The 16,181-nt window shown below is 39.3% G+C and overlaps 2 protein-coding genes across 8 annotated transcripts in view; one reads left to right on the top strand and one right to left on the bottom strand.

Annotated features, from left to right (window-relative positions):
* Nucleotides 1–1,044: 1,044 nt before the first annotated feature.
* On the bottom strand, nucleotides 1,045–11,183 carry DCAF16 (DDB1 and CUL4 associated factor 16). 7 transcript variants are annotated; one of them, XM_037045326.1, is made up of 4 exons: nucleotides 10,953–11,183; nucleotides 9,323–9,401; nucleotides 7,886–8,044; nucleotides 1,045–4,125 (listed from the first exon to the last, which is right to left on the bottom strand). In XM_037045326.1, the coding sequence occupies exon 4, from the start codon at nucleotides 3,519–3,521 to the stop codon at nucleotides 2,871–2,873; it is 651 nt and encodes a 216-aa protein (XP_036901221.1). In that variant the 5' UTR covers nucleotides 3,522–4,125; nucleotides 7,886–8,044; nucleotides 9,323–9,401; nucleotides 10,953–11,183; the 3' UTR covers nucleotides 1,045–2,870. The 7 variants fall into 7 exon arrangements, with proteins under 7 accessions (XP_036901221.1, XP_036901225.1, XP_036901208.1 ...); XM_037045330.1 differs by lacking the exon at nucleotides 9,323–9,401 and having other exon boundaries at nucleotides 1,045–4,140; nucleotides 7,886–8,047; XM_037045313.1 differs by lacking the exon at nucleotides 9,323–9,401 and having other exon boundaries at nucleotides 7,886–8,047.
* Nucleotides 11,184–11,280: 97 nt separating this feature from the next.
* NCAPG (non-SMC condensin I complex subunit G) overlaps nucleotides 11,281–16,181 on the top strand; it is a 34,228-nt gene continuing 29,327 nt past the window's right edge. The window contains exons 1-5 of the mRNA XM_037045302.1: nucleotides 11,281–11,512; nucleotides 12,417–12,620; nucleotides 13,077–13,305; nucleotides 15,281–15,426; nucleotides 15,703–15,787. Of these exons, the coding sequence (XP_036901197.1) occupies nucleotides 11,402–11,512; nucleotides 12,417–12,620; nucleotides 13,077–13,305; nucleotides 15,281–15,426; nucleotides 15,703–15,787 (775 nt within the window). The 5' untranslated portion in view covers nucleotides 11,281–11,401. The remainder of the gene's footprint in view (nucleotides 11,513–12,416; nucleotides 12,621–13,076; nucleotides 13,306–15,280; nucleotides 15,427–15,702; nucleotides 15,788–16,181) is intronic.

The following is a 16,181-nucleotide window of genomic DNA, read 5'->3' as shown; positions in this document are numbered from 1 at the left end:
GGTTCGATATATTTTAAAACTAACTTATGTGTAGTATGTTAATTTTGCATTCCCAGTGTCTAGATTATAGCAGGCACTCCCTAATGTTATTAGATGAATGCGTGAATTTCCAATGAGATATTTAAAACCAGTGGGCTGCTCAGAAATATAGAGTTCTCCAATACTGGAGCCAAAATTAGAGAATCATCATTAAAGATGTAAAAATACTTATGTATCAGTACAACCCAGACACGAACTGAGGACGGTGGGGAACTGTTGGAGGGAAGGTGGGTACCGGGCAGTGGGATCAAAGGGGGAACAATTGGGACAACTTTAATAGCATAATCAATAAAAACATACTAAACAAAATAAGCCAAGTGACTTCTAAGGTTCCTAAATTGCTCTAACAATTTACTCTAATACCAAAACACTGCTTTCAATAGAGTAATTTTTTAAGGTAGATAGTTCATAGGAACTCCAGAAAATAATCCCCTAAAGCTGACCTCCTCCTGCAACGTAGATTTTTTGTTAGTTAGTTGATGGGTTTAAAATACCTGACTGTGGTCTCGAGGTTCAAGGTGTTTGAACAGCTTTAACAAAGAGGCTGTCTATCTGTACTGAGACTACCTTTAAATAACAGCAATGGCCCCTGGTTTAGAAATTCTAGGTTCTCTGATAAATATTCCTATAGAAAATAAATGTACCCTTCTTTGTTCTAATTATGGTGACTGCAATTAACCAAAGGCCCTTGTAAGGTGAGTATGAAAGTGGTGAATTTACCCCTAAACCCACAACCACAGCGCACAAGAAGTAATGAAGGCTTAAGGCTTATTCAGGTGCCTATCCTTTTGTGCAAGCTGGAATTACTAAATATGTAAACAAATGGGTTCAAATTTGAGTCCCGACGACATCTCACATCGTCTTCTTCAGGTGCGTTTCTTCTCTAGAGCTGCCGAGTCACCATGTGCTGTATCTATTGACTTTACTCAGCACTTAGGGAATGCCGAATGCCTTAAGCAAAGCAAGGTCTACGTATTAGAGGTGAGAATAAATGACCATACTCTGTTCAGCACGTACAAAGCTGTTGGTTTATTCAGCCGCAAAGCTGGGGAAAGGCTTCCTTTGGGAGTAAATAGGAAAAATGTGTTTATGAGGAAGGCATTTTTACACACATAAATGCGCGTACACACACACTCTCGTGCACACGTACACAGAAAAAGGAACATATTATGGTTACATAAACATCAACATATTTTAATTTTTTAGACTTCCCTATCTTTCCCACGCCCCCTTAAAAGAAACAGGTGTGACATTTTAAAAACCAGTTTCACAGAAAACAGCTACATAGAAACAGTTTCTGATACACTCAGTTACACTAACAGTATAATATGTTTCAGTTTAGTAACTCTCCACTAACAAATATTTCTTCTACCCACTACAATTCCCTCCTTGTTTTTCCCTTAAGACAACTAAGGCTCAGCAGAAATGCTCCTTAGGTTATAAACATTCTTCTCTCTTCCTTAAGTTGCTACACATTTTAACATTTGTGATTCTATTAATGCTTCAATTTTTGATGCCACATTGTACACAGCATTTAGTTATGGAGAAGAGGAAAAAGCAAAGCTAAAGGGGTGTATAACAATATAGTTTCTGAACCCTTTAGATGCCCTGTTAACCAGGATCATACACAGGTTTCACTCTTTATTGAAGGTGTGTGAAAAGATCTAATGGTCTCATGCATTTTGTCAACTTCTACATTTTGACTCAACTAAATAAACACTGAAAGATTCATTTACAACAGTACACACACTTGTTCAGATATAGCTAAAGCTAAGCTATGTAGAAAAAGTGATACTAGAAAACTAACTTCAGATTGTATTAGGCTGAGGTTTTCTGTAGTAAGGTTCTTTAAAGTTAGAAGTGATCCTGGAAAGTTTGCAATGGCTGGGGAAAGTGCATGAAGTTACTGCTCCAGGAAACAGATGGAAAGACTTCAACCCTTTAGCAGTTAGTATTGAAAACATAAATGCTCTCTTAATAATCCTTTTCCCTTTTGGAATGTGTTTTATTTCCTCTTGACTAAAGTCTGAGTGCTAAGATGCAGAAAATATATTCCCTATAGAAAAGGTGTTTGTTTAATCCCAAGGTACCATCTTATAGGTCAACTTAATTAGAGAGAACCTGATGGGAACTTATGAAATGTCTGTGTTGTAATCACAGGTACTGTAATAGGTCTGGAGCAACAGACTATAGGTTTGAAACTGCACTTTCTCTCCCCAAGCAAGAACCCCTAAAGTGCACCACACGTAAACCTACCCACATAAAAGCTAGGAGATGAGTCATATTTCCACCATTTTCTTTTGTTTAGTTATTCAATTCAACTACCTCCCTAAAAACCAATGTCAGAGAAAACTGCACTCAGGTGGGTGTGACTGGATGTAGCTGACTTCCCACTTTCTATGACAGCTGTTGTGAAGGATGGGTAATAAATGAACCAATAAAAGGGGTAATAAAAGGGGTAGCAGCCTACCTTTTCCTTCCCATTAGTAATTAGATTATCTAGTGGGAGTCCATTCAGACAGGCAGAGTAAATGGGGGTAGGGAACAGAACTCAGAGAATAATTTCTTTTTGCAATATGGGACCTTTTGACTAATTCTCCATTAAAGTTCTCATTTTATCCACAGGGTCTATCAAAGGGAAAGCTCATGACGCATACTCTCTGCAGCTGAGTCACGGACCTCTTGGATACACATCCAGTACTTGGCGTACTGAGCTTGTCAGGACAGGGCAGTTTGGTCGAGGAGGCATTCCTTTCTCAACTCTGGGCTGTGTAACTTTGAACTGCTTTCTCAATTAGCAACACAAGAGATATCGGAACAAATGGTGGGTTTTATAGCGATGCAGTTAAGAGTTTGTTAACTGCCTTTTGGAAGTCAGTGTAAGAGTAAGTAGTGTTGATTGGTTCAGTGCGGGTTGTTTCCTTAACCGTTTTAGTTAACCAGCCACAGCAACAACCAGAAACACACGAATTAGGGATCTGTTTCAGGTACTCACTTATGGGAGTGGCTCTGCTCAAGGTCCGGCTCAACTGCTTGGTGGCAAACTGCAGAGCTCCGTTCAGAGTGGCATGGTCTCTAGAGAGCCGGCTGGGACTTGTCAGGGGCTTTTGAAAAGGTGGGACTCCACAAGAAGCCAGGGGTGGCCATTCGGGAATTGGTTCCAATTTGGGCACACACTGGGAGCAATGGGAGAGTCTCAGACCTATCTCACGAAGTATGTGGACCGGTGTGCTTGGATCTAAGAGTTTAGCATGATATAACCAGGAATTAGGATTTAAAGGTTTCCAAGTTGTTGAATATTTTAAAAGGCACTTAACCTGCCAGGCAAGACTCTCAAGGGGTGTTAGGTTGGGCACCACAGGGTCCTCTTCTTCGGAGGAATCCCACTCCTCCCCAGAACTATCATTCAGGTAGTTAGCATTTTCTTCTTCTTCACTTTCCGATTCTGATAAGGGGTCAGGAGAGGGATTTCTGGGACCCATTAGAACAGAACAGGAGAAGGAACCAGAGAAAGGTAACAATTTAAGCCAGCAAAACACTGGCAAACATAAACAAAAGATGAAAAATCCTTTCAACAAGATTAACTTGCCTGTTCTCGAGTCCGTTACACGCACAGTATGCCTCTGGCTTGCACCACTGTGTAGTTCTTCGAGATCATGGTGTATTTTCTTCACTTACAAAGAAGACATCTCAGTTCTCAGGAGCAGTTCAGTGTGTAAAAGTGTTAGTCACTTACCAGTGGCACAGGTCAGAGTCTCTCCTTTAAATCCTGGCTACCCAAGAAGAGAAAGGGTCCTCATCTAGGCAAACTGATCTTCTTAGCATGGTTTCAATTGGCCATGATACTCTGAAGAGACACTTGTGTCCTCTGTTTTGTCGCCAGGGTATTATATCTACTTGGCAGTAAGAAGAAACTCAGTGGCTGCCTTCAGGGTCTGCTGGTGTGGCAGATTATGTGCAGAGGGATGGTGGGATGAGTGGTCGAGAACATCTGGTGTGCCCGGATCCGATGTTTTCCACAGGTGGTGCAAATGCCCGTGGAAACCGGTGACTTACTGTTGGAATGTCTGGAAAGGTAGCCTTAACCTGTGAATGAGAAAACTAGACACATGACATTAAAGCCTGAAAACACTAGGTAACACTGTAGTCTAACTATGAGTACCCAAGAACATGGATGCTGAACAAAGCGTTCTTGGCTCTCCCCTCTTTATCTCATAGACTTAGGCAGATTTTCCTATTGGGAATGACTCCTATAATCACGAAATGGGAAGGTGAGCCTGGGAACATTTTAATTCTCTGTTGGTACATATCTGTGGGCCAGTCTGTTTTTAAATATGCAGTTCTAGCCCAGAAAATTACTTCTGCTAAAGCAGATCCCTTACATCCAAACCTCCAAATGGAGAGCTATAGAAATTACTTTGTACATATCTTTTTACTTGTAGATGTGCGTGATGGGATTAGTTTTTCTTTCTGGAGACCTGTCCTACTTGGTGAGTGGCTAGATATTAGAGGACTCTTGCTGAGACCCAGAGGTTGGGATCGTATGACCACACTCTAGAGATATGAGATAAATCTTAATATAGTAAGAATTACACTAAATGTAAATAGGTTAAACTCAAAATTAAAAGGCAGACACTGAGACTGGATTAAAAAAGAAGATTCAATAATATACTGCCAACAAAAGACATTATAAAGCAAAAAGACACAGGAAGATAAAAAAATAAAAGGATAAAAAAAGATGCGTCAGGCCAGTGTGGACCTAAATTAAGCTGAGACAGCAATCTTAATATACAACAAAGTCTTATGTCAAAAATTATATGGGACAAAGATGGGCAATAATACTGGTAAAAGGAACTGAATAAAGTGACATACATTTAAATCCTCACTTAATGTCATTAACGGGCTCTGCAACACTCAACAAAATGTTACCATAGGCTACTTGGTATAAACAAGAGTTAGTTCTGAAGGCATCTCATCAACACTGTAACAAAGTGATACTGAACAAAATGATGTTATGTGAAGACCTGCTGTACTTATCATATATGCACCTGAAAACATATACTCAAAAGTTCTTGAATAACAACTGATAGAATTGAGGGGGGAAATATAAGCAGGGATACAAAAAAGTATAAAAAACGAATACAATATTAATATACTTTGGGTATTATTTAAGTAGACAACTCTATACCAAACAATAGATATTTGAGTGCACACACACATATAGATCATGTATTATATTAGGTTATAAAGTATACCTAGATTCCAGAGGGGATTTCATTCAGAATAAATAATCTGACCATAATGCAATAAAAGTAGATATTAAATGTTAGTTAAAAGTAATCCTATGTCAGGACCTACATAATTCTTGGGTTAACATGGAAATTACAAAGGATATTAAGAAATATTAAAACTGAGGAATGATATAAACCACCCACAAGGCATAATTTGTGGGACACGACCAAACGAGAACCTAAAGAAATACACAGCTTTGAATACAAGGAAATCGAAATATCCACAAGTTAAGAACTCAATTCAAGATAGCAGAAAAGAGCAATAGCAAAATAAGCAGGAAGGAAACAATAAAGGCAGAAATGAAACAGTAAATAAAATAGTAGTAAGAAGATTGATAAAGCTAAAATATACTCTGAAATTATTAAAAAACTGATGTGACTTATCAAGAGTTAAAAATGACAATGAAATTAAAAGTAAACATGACAAATGTATGCTAAAATGTAAAAATCCATATGAAGTGACAAAGTTCTAGAATATAAAACACTAAAATTCATACAGGAAGAAACAGATAATTTCAACAGAACAGACTAGTATTAAAGAAAATGAAAAGGTAACAACCTCCTATTAAAAACACCAGGTTGCTATGGTTTTACAAGTGAGTTCCACTAATTCATAGAAAATTCATGCTACTTTATATTAGCCTTTCCAGAAAAATACAAATGTATATAAACTGATCAGCTCTCCTTTCATGTGAATAATAAAGAATTCCAAATCTAAATATGAACCAAACAAAAGTACAGGCTCATTTCACTTGCAAAAGTTCCAAATATTACCCAACAAGACTAGCAGTGTATTAAAGAAAAGAAAAATGTTATAATCAGGTGGAGCTTATCCCAGGAAAGCAAGAATATCTCAACTCAGAATATTTCTGTATATGTCACCCCAGTAACAAAAGAAAGCAAAAAATGAAAGCTACTTTCTCAGCCTGGTAAGGGTTATCAGCCAAAAATTTCAGGAAATATTATCCTAAATGAGAACCTTTAGATATACTACCTTAAAAAAAGGAAATTAGGTAAGGATACTATGATAATTGATACTGACAAAGACCAAAAGTTCTACTCAATGTTATACTAAATGACAGGTACAAGAACTGGAAAAAAGAAATAAAGTTATTAATTTACAAGTGATTTAAAAAGAGACTGACATGTAAACTAGTAGGGCTAATGAAAGAGCTCAACAAAGTTTCTGAATCTGAGATTAACCACCTATATATTCATTACTTTATTTATACAACACTACTTGTCAGGTGCTATTCTAGAAACTACATAAATGTTCACTCATTTTAAATTCTCCTACAAACCCTATGCCATAGGTACTTTTACTGTCCCCATTTACACAAGGCTTACGCTGTGTGCCTAAGGTCATACACCGACTGGTAAGAGCCAGGGATCTGAACCCTCTTAACTTCTATACCAGTAGTACTAACTAGAAAAGGCATCACACAAATACCTTGTACAAGGTAAATCACAAGACCAAAAAATGATGAATTCAATCACATCAAAATGAATCATTTCTTTACTGAACTAGAGATATCAGGAACAAAGTTTACCATCAACCAGAAAACGTAGCCACCTCCAGAAAGAAATGGGGCAAAGGACAAATTATCCAACTTGCAGGAGGGAAAGGCCACAAGCCATTTACCATATGAGTAAAGTGATATCAGTTCATTAGTTTGGTAAAAAATTAGAAAGCTAGCCAATGTTCAGCGTTAGAGAGGAGGCTAAGGGAACCCCTTCGGGAAGCAGTGATTAAAGACCTTTCTGAGGAGCAACTGGCAGCACTGCTCAGCCAAAGTTATCTGTGCATCTCATGCCCCAGCAATCCTACTCCTGGGTACATACAGCAAAGTAATTCTTGTAACACCAACGTGTACTCTGATGCTTCTTCATCTTTGAGGGTAAGGAATTAGACGCACTCCAGGTTTCCATCACTGGAGGGGTAGACATGTAAAATGTGGTATGAGCACATTAGAAGAAAACACTGCAGTATGTCTGGACTGAAGGCATAGCTCTAAACGCAAAAAGCAAAACCCCAAATAGCAAATCGCATTTATGCCATTCTGTAGGGGTGATTTCCAAAATGAACGTCAGTAAACACCTTCAGTTTCAACTACACACTGAGTGTGTAGTAATATGGTCATATGGCATGGCTCATGTCAGTAACAGTCCTCTAAGGAATAGTATTTCTCTAGCTTCTATCTTTTACCTTTTTATCTAATTCAGTTCCTAGTGTGTCTGGCACACATTAGGGGCTTAGCAAGTTTTAAAAAAAAATTAATGAGGGAATGATGAAGGCCTGCTGTAAGGAACTATACAAGTATGTTCTATTTTTGTGAGAGAGAAAAAACTCCCAGATTATATTCAACTGACTTGGTAATACGTTGGACAAAGATAAATTAAAGAATGTTTTAAAGCAGAATCAAGAAAGATGACTCTACTAAAGCAATATAAAGGGACTGCTTATAACTTCACCTCCAATAAGAAACATGAATGCAAATACTTTCAAGTTTATAACATTACACAGTTCAATCTGAAAATGAAAATTCAAAACATACCATAAGTCTTTCTTTTACTGAGACAGGAGAAGCTGTTGGCTTTTAATGCTTCTGTCCTCTTGTATTTTTACTATTCTCATTTCAACCAAATCCCACCTGCAAGGTTACTGAGTATATTTCAGGCACTGTGTTATTCACATCATGTGTAAAAGGCTCACTCTGCTTAAGGAGAAACAAAACCAAGTCTCTCTGTGGCATTAGCATATTCTAGAGCAAGCCATCACTCTTACTCCTTTACATCCACATGCAGTTTTCCGTGACAAAGCTGAATGAACCACGCCTACTCTATATACTCCCATGCTTAATGTACTTTCACCATGTATAAATTACAGAAAAAGAATGTTTCTTACTATACATTCTTTAGTTATCTTTTCTCAGCAAATTTCAAGAATGTGTACTTATTAGTAACTATAGTTAACATGCTGTACATTGTCTCTAGAACTTACTCAAAACTGAAAGTTAACCTTTGACCAACATGTTCCCACTTCTTCACTGCCCTCACCCTTCACCCCAGCTACTGGAAGCTTTCATTCTATTCTGCTACTGAGTTTAATTTTTTTATAGTCCACATGTAAGTGAGATCACGAAGTACTTGTCTTTGTGCCTCCTTTATTTCACTTAGCAGAATGTCCTCCCGGTTGACCCAAACTGCAAATCGCAGGATTTCCTTTTTTCTACAAGACACCACACATATTCCACTGTGTATGTGAGTATCTCACATTTTTATCCATTGTTGCACACTTAGGCTGTTTCCATATGTTGGCTATTGTGAATAATGCTGATAAACATGGGAGTACAGGTGTATGTATGCTCACATGGGATGTGAGATAGTGACTTTACTTCCTTCTACTATGTCCTCAGAAGTGAGAATGCTGGATCGTACGGTAATTCTATTTCTGATTTTTTGAGAAACTGCCATACTGTTTTCTATAGTGCCCGCATCAATATACATTCCTACCAACATGTATAAGGCTTCCCCTTTATCCACATGCTTGCCAACATTTTTCCTCTGACTTTTTTTGCAATAGTCACCCTAGCAGGTGCAAGGTGTTTCCTTAGTGCGGTTTTGACTTGCATTTCCCTGATCATTAGTGATGCTGAGCACCTTTTCATGTGCCTATTGGCCATTAACATGTCTTCCTTGGAGAAATGTTTCTTCAGAATCTTTGTGCATGTTAAAAACCTTTTTTTTGGGGGGGAGGACATTGAGTTGTATGTGTTTCTTATATTTTGGGTATTAACCCCCTTTGGGATATATGGGATACATGGTTTGCAAATTATTTCTCTCACTGCAAAGGTTATCTTTTCATTTTGCAACCTTTAAAAAAATTTCCAGATTATAATGTTCAAAAAATACTGAACAAAAAAAAATTACTAATTCTAAAAAACCCCCCAAACAACAAAAAAAAACGCTCATTAAAATGTAGTTAGGCTGACCTCTGGTGGCCAGATGCCGCATCATTCAGTAACTGACAAAATTGTATGAAGTCAATCTGATTTGTAGTGAGACAGACAACTACAACACAGCAAATGAAATAATAGAAACTTCACAGCCAACCCCCCCCCCAAAACAAAACCAAGTTGGCAGACATCTAAGGCATAAAGAGATCTGAGCAATTAAAGGGCACAAAATAAGAAAATGCCTCCAAATATTAGTTTGTTCTAATTTTTAGTTTACCGTAAGACTTTACGTAAAAAAAAAAACCCCAAATGGTATATACACAGAGGTTCTCCAAGTAAGAATAGTTCTGTACTATCGGACACTGTAGCCACTTGCCCTTTGCGTCTATCGAGGACTCGAACTGTGGTTAGTGTAAAATACTCAGTTTAAAGACTTGGGGGAAAATGTAACTTATTTTCAGAAATTGGACGTCTTGATAAATTTATTTTATTTTTTTAAAAATTATTATTTATTTATTCTGAGAGAGAGAGAGATAGAGAGGGAAAGGAAGAGAAACATCAATGTGTGGTTGCCTCTCATGTGCCCCCCCCCACTGGGGTACCTGGCCTGCAACCCAGACATGTGCCCTGACTGGGAATCGAACTGGCGACCCTTTGGTTCCCAGCCGGTGCTCAATCCACTGCGCTACACCAGCAGGGCTCGTCTTGATAAATTTAAAAATCACGGGCAACTCAAATGTCTTCATATTCATTACTTTATTTCAATATCTATATTGTGCCGGGAATTAGGAATACGAAGCAAGAGGTTGGGTGAATAAATCAAGGCATAGTCACGCAATACAGTACTACAGCAACCTGAGCCTCAGTGTCCTCACCTTAAAGGGAGATAAAAGTTACCTCGCAGGGCTTGTTTGTTAAGATTAAATGAAGTAAATTGCTCAGACCAGTGTCTGGCACATAAGCGTCCGTGGTTGTTGTTATTATGCAAGTATGAATATGAATAAACCTTAAAAACAGTATTAATTGCAGAAAGTAAATGGCTTATTCGAATACTCATATTAGAACACGAAAGCGATACAGCGTACTTATTCAGAGATGAATTTATATATCTCTAATACATGAAAACTAACAGCAAATTCAGGGAATCCATTATTACTGGGGAGGGAAGGTGATTTTAAAGCAAAAGATGTACGGGCGGCTCTGTAATCTATTTCTTTAGCTGGCTCATTCTCTTCTGACAGAATCCCACTTAAGAAAAAGTTTAGGCTTAGTTTCTGCTCGAAGGCCCTCGAAACTTCTTTATCTTACCCACCACGCTGAACACTGCCCTCCTCTCGTTCCCGTCGTGGTGCACCTTGGTGAACCAGGCCTCGAGAGCCGGCGCCTCTCAAGCGAGCCGTTATCTAAATCACCTAGCGCCTCCCTCCGCAGCCGTTCCCAGCGGGCCTCCCTCCTCCGCCTCCTGCCTCCACCGAAGGCCCAGGGCTCAGAAAGACAGCGGCCCACTGCCATCAGCTGACCGCGCAATGGCCCGCTCGGCGGACCCCTCTACTTCTCCCTTCTCAGCAGGAGCCAGGCCTCGGCCTCCAGTACCTCCCTTATCTTTCCCTTCTCGGAGATCTCCAAACAAGCCCCTCCTCCCCTGCAGCAGATTCCCTGTTCTCACCCATGGAGGATGGTTTTCCTTCCTCGCCTCACGCCTAGCTGCGCGACCAGACTAGGCCTAACGCCACTCTGTTCCGACCATCTCACCGCCACTCCGTTCGCCTTCTCCGCCCGGACCACTTCCGGGCAAGCCAACGACCCCCTCCTCTTAGAAAGGCCACTTTTCACCGGAAAACGGCTGGCTAAACTCTAAGCGCATGCGCCCGCACCGCTGCTTTCGAGGTGGGTGGATCTATTTCTTCCCGCTCGCGTCTCCCGAGGCTATCGCGGAAGTCTCGCGGTATTTCCTTCTCCCGCGGGAGTTATTTAAAAGCTCCGGCGGTAACCACGCCCTGGGCGCTCAGAGGCCGGCCGAACCTATTTTGGTGGCTTTGGAAATTAGCCTTGAGGTCTGTTTGTCTCGCTGCAACCGATCGCAGACAGGGCTCGTCCCCGCGAAGTAGGGCCACCATGGGGGCAGAGAAGAAGCTGCTACCGATTAAGGAGGCTTTCAAGCTGGCGCAACAGGCGCACCAGAACCAGGCGAAGCTAGTAGTGGCGCTGAGCCGCACCTACCGCACGGTAAGCGCACCCGACCCCGAGGCCTCTGGTCGCTGCTCCCTCTCGCCCTCCGGAGATCCTCTACACTCGTCGCCCCGCGACTCCAGCCTCCTTAAACCTCTCGACCTGGCAACCCGGAGGGAGATCTCCGGGCAACCCCTCTGTCCACATCGGCCTCCGGGCGGACCGTTAATTCTCTGTAGACGGTGAACTTGGAGAGAGATGTGTACGAGCTCCAGAGGCGATCGGGCACTCATTGTTGGGCTTCAGGGTGCGTCTTGGGTGCTCTGCTTCAGCGGTTGGCCCTCCGGTCTCGTCGGAAACGCCGACCGTCAGTCAACCTACTCTAACCTCTCCCCACGGTTAAATTGAATCGGATCACCAAATAGCAAATTAATTATTAGGACCTGGCTCTTCTTATTCATGCAAATACTGTTTGTTTTGTTTGGCTTGAGTGGAGCCGTGAGAAAAATAGAACAGTGAGTTATGAAAAAATAAATTATCTTGAGGTCCAAGAAAAATTGTTGTAAGTCAACATACATAATAGCACTTGAAAGATCTGAGGAGCTTTATATGAAAAGGAAATTTTTGTGCAATAGTAAGGCTAAGTATGATAAAACATTAAAGCCACTGCTAATCTTGGGTTCATGAAGCCCAATTTTACTAAGCTGGGACCAGGACATACTGAGAATTCAGGGATATTGGGCGGAAAAGGGAGTCGTTTCATTGCCAGAATTCACGGTTGTTTTCTCCCTGGAGAAGTAAATCTCTCTGGAGAGAAATTTGTGCAAATTTATTTCCCTTTCGATGGTTTGGATAGTTCAGGGTTCACTATATACTGACTTTAGTTTGAGTCATGGCTGAGGCGTTGGGAAAAGAAGAATTTTGTCAGTGCAGCTTGTGAAGGGCCTCTTTTGTCTTGCAGATGGGAGATAAAACCGTTTTTCACGAGGAATTCCTTCATTACCTTAAGTATGCTATGGTGGTCTACAGACGTGAACCAGTCGTGGAGAGGGTAATAGAATTTGCAGCCAAGTTCGTTACATCATTTCACCAGTCAGATGAGGAGGAGGAGGATGAAGAGGAAGGCGGTGGCATTTTGGATTATTTGTTTTCTTTTCTGTTAAAGGTATTATGGCAACTCGAACTTTGGAGTGGTAGCTGTAGAAAGCTTTACTAAAAGGGCCATGGGAGTTTGTGTATTTAGAGATTGAAATATCTGGTAAGTGAGAAAATGCCTGCTTTTTATAGGAAATTTTAGAATTGTCGTTAAGGTTAAAAAGTGGACTTTTAAAAAAACTTCAGCATTAAATTCCTAATGACCTTTCTAAACCAGGTCTCATACATTTGTTTAAGTCAGTTCTGTATTTAAATGGCAAAGTAAGAGTTTCTACAAAGAGGAATGGATACACTCTTGTAGCTTAGCAAACACTTCAGACTCTATTTTTTGAGTCTTTGTGTAATGTATTTTTAGTATGTTTTGTATAATGTATTTTTAGTATGCCTGTGGATCAAGGTAGAATTCCAGTGGTATGTGATTATTTTGTAATGGTATGTAACTAAATTTTGATTGTTTCCATTTCAGTCTCACGAAGCAAACAGCAGCGCAGTGAGATTTAGAGTGTGCCAGCTCATAAACAAACTCTTGGGAAATATGCCAGAAAATGCCCAAATCGATGATGATTTGTTTGATAAAATTAAGGAAGCCATGCTTATAAGATTGAAAGATAAAATTCCAAATGTGAGGTTACAGGCAGTTCTGGCTCTTTCACGACTGCAGGACCCCAAAGACGATGAGTGCGCAGTATCTCGTGGTATGTGTAGCTGCCTAAATGCTTTTTCAGTTTTGGTGACTTGGCTAACTTGTCAGTAGGTGAATTTTTTATTATGAATTATGTATATGAAAGATGTGTGTGTGTGTGTGTGTGTATATGATTTTAAAATACCCAAGAAAAAATAAAAAAATAAAAATAAAATACCGAAGAAGACAACACCCAAGTGTCAAAACTAGAGCCTCATCAGTAACTTTGGAGCCTAACTTAGGTCCCACCCCAGTGATGTCACTCTCTCATAGAGATGAGGATTTTGGGTGACTTATCTTTTTGTTTAAACAATTAACTACATGTATGTATCTCTAATGTTAAGGTTTACATATCATTTTGCATGCTGTATGGGTTATACTATATTTTTGTGGGCTTTCAACATTAGTTCTAACTGTAACATTCATCCATGTTAATCTGTTTACTGTTTTGTAGCATTCTGTCTTATGAACCTAACACAATTTATTACTAATACTTATAGACCCTCTAGTTTTCAGGTATTTTGCTCTTAAGAAACAATGTTGTTTCTATGACCTTACAAATGGTTTCTAGTGCACAGGTTAAAGGTTTTCTAGGGTATAGATGCGCATTCAGCTTTATTAGGTAAGACACAAGTGTTCTGTAAAACAGTTCACCAATTAGTGTTCCCAGTAAGAGTGCATACAAGTAGCCCTGGCCTGTGCGGCTCAGTGGCTGGAGCATCGTCTGTTGCACCAAAAGGTCGTGAGTTGGATTCCCAACCTACGAACATGCTGAGGTTGTGGGTGAATCCAGTCCCCGGTGGGGGAGCATATGGGAGGCAGTGGATGCTTCTCTCCCCCTCTCTCCTTCTCTCCCCGATCTCCCTCTCTCCCTTTTTCCCTCCCTCCCTCCCTCTCTGTCTAAAATGGATGAATACATGTCCTTGGGTGAGGATTGGTGGGGTGGGAAGGGGGAATGCATACAAGTCTTCATTGATCCATATCCTGTCCAGCATTTGGTGTCGTCAGATTTTAATTTTTTTGTTTATCTAGTTATGTGATGTATGTCATTGTTATGCATCTTTTTGGGTATTTAACAGCCAATTCTATTTCTTATATAATGCTTTTTAATGTGTTCTGCCCATTTTTCTGTTGATTTATCTTATTGATTTACTGGAGTTCTTTATAATGAAAAGAACTTCTTGGGTTATGTAAATTCTAGATCTCCTCCTATTTTAGATGGCTTATTGTTTCACTTTTTGGAATGTCTTTTGTTGGACAGAATTCCTCATGTCAAAATTATCAATCTCTTTATCATTTGCACTTTTTATCTTTTATTTAAGAAGTTTTTCTCTACTTCTGGGCTCATAAAGATAGCCTAAGTATATTTTGGGCACGCTTCTGTTCATTTTTCTCTTTCTTCCTGTTATTAGCTTTATAATCAATTTTGGTAACTGGTGGTAGTTGATAATTTTTGGTGTTAAATGATGCATACAATAATAATGTAGAAAATGTGTTTGTGTTTGTGTTTGTTCATGAAGCTAGGAAAACTTTGAGTAGTAGAGTTTGAATAAACATTTAGATACAGGAGTGGATTTTATTTCAGTAAAACCAGAAAAAAATTTTTTAGAAGTCATTATAAATCAAAATGGTAATGAGGCCTTTTAAAAGCCATTATCAGTGTAAAAATAAACTGCCCTCTACATTCTTTTAAGTGTTGAAGGGTAGCCGGTACCTAATCTGACTGACGAGCCTTCCATGATCTTTAGTGCCCTTCGTTTTTGTTTAGCCTCATGCCCAGTCCATGTAGTAATTTCCCATGCTGTCTATTGTAAGTGAAGTTGGCAGAAAAGAAATCTTCAGCTATAACTAAATGTATTATAAGACCAAAGATAATACATTTTAAATCCTTTTAAAGATGCTATTAAATATCACATTGTGGGCTATCTTACGATTATGGTTAAAGAAATGTTTCTTTAGTGTACTAAAATATGTTGCTCTGTTTTTAGCCTATGCTACTATGATTGAAAATGATTCAAATCCGGAAGTCAGGCGAGCAGTGTTATCATGTATTGTGCCATCAGCAAAGACCTTGTCCAAGATCGTAGGGCGCACCAGGGATGTGAAAGTGGCGGTTAGAAAGCAGGCTTATCAGGTAAATAAGCTCAATATTTTGTGTAGGTATATCCTTTAAAGTCAAAAAGCCATATTCTTAAAATACTTCTTAAAAACATTTGGGAAATGATAATGATTTCATTAATTGAGATTTGTACATATGGAGAGTATAGGTAATTTAATGTGTTACCAGATATTAATTTTTTGGAGATTCTGGATAATTTTCTTAGGGGAAGGAGATAGTACTAGTTATGAAATATGTAAACTATGTTGAGTTTAATGACCATCTTTTTATCATTATGATCATCTCTTTAAGGTTTTAGCTGAGAAGGTTCATATGAGAACTATGTCCATTGCTCAGAGAGTAATGCTCCTTCAACAAGGTCTGAATGACAGATCAGGTAAGATAGACAACTTTATGTACAAAACTTTCGCTAATTTTGGGTTCAGATGTAAAAAGATTTAATTTAGGAAATAGGAGTCCTAAATTAAGTCAAGTAAGCTTATTATTTCCATAGCCCATAGACACTTATCATGGTGTATTATATAGAAAAACATTTCCTAAAGTTAAAGATCTTTATATTTAGAAGGAGCAGAGTTTGCTTCAATTCTCCTGAGTTTTACAAATGGAGAAACTCTAGCTTACAGCTGTAGAGCTAATTTATATTAGAAGTAGGGCATGATCTCCTTTTTAGCACTCTTTTATTAAAATGCTATCTCCTTTGTGTGGGGGGGATCTCCCAAAAAACCGGACTTATCTTCTAGAGGGTGGGCCCTTTGTTGTACAGGCTTCCC

Source organism: Sturnira hondurensis, unplaced genomic scaffold, assembly GCF_014824575.4.
Source record: "Sturnira hondurensis isolate 20B ecotype Veracruz unplaced genomic scaffold, ASM1482457v3 Scaffold0000780, whole genome shotgun sequence".
Classification (NCBI taxonomy): Eukaryota; Metazoa; Chordata; class Mammalia; order Chiroptera; family Phyllostomidae; genus Sturnira; species Sturnira hondurensis.
Note: the sequence above shows the minus strand (reverse complement) of the source record. Positions and strands in the feature narration are given on the sequence as shown.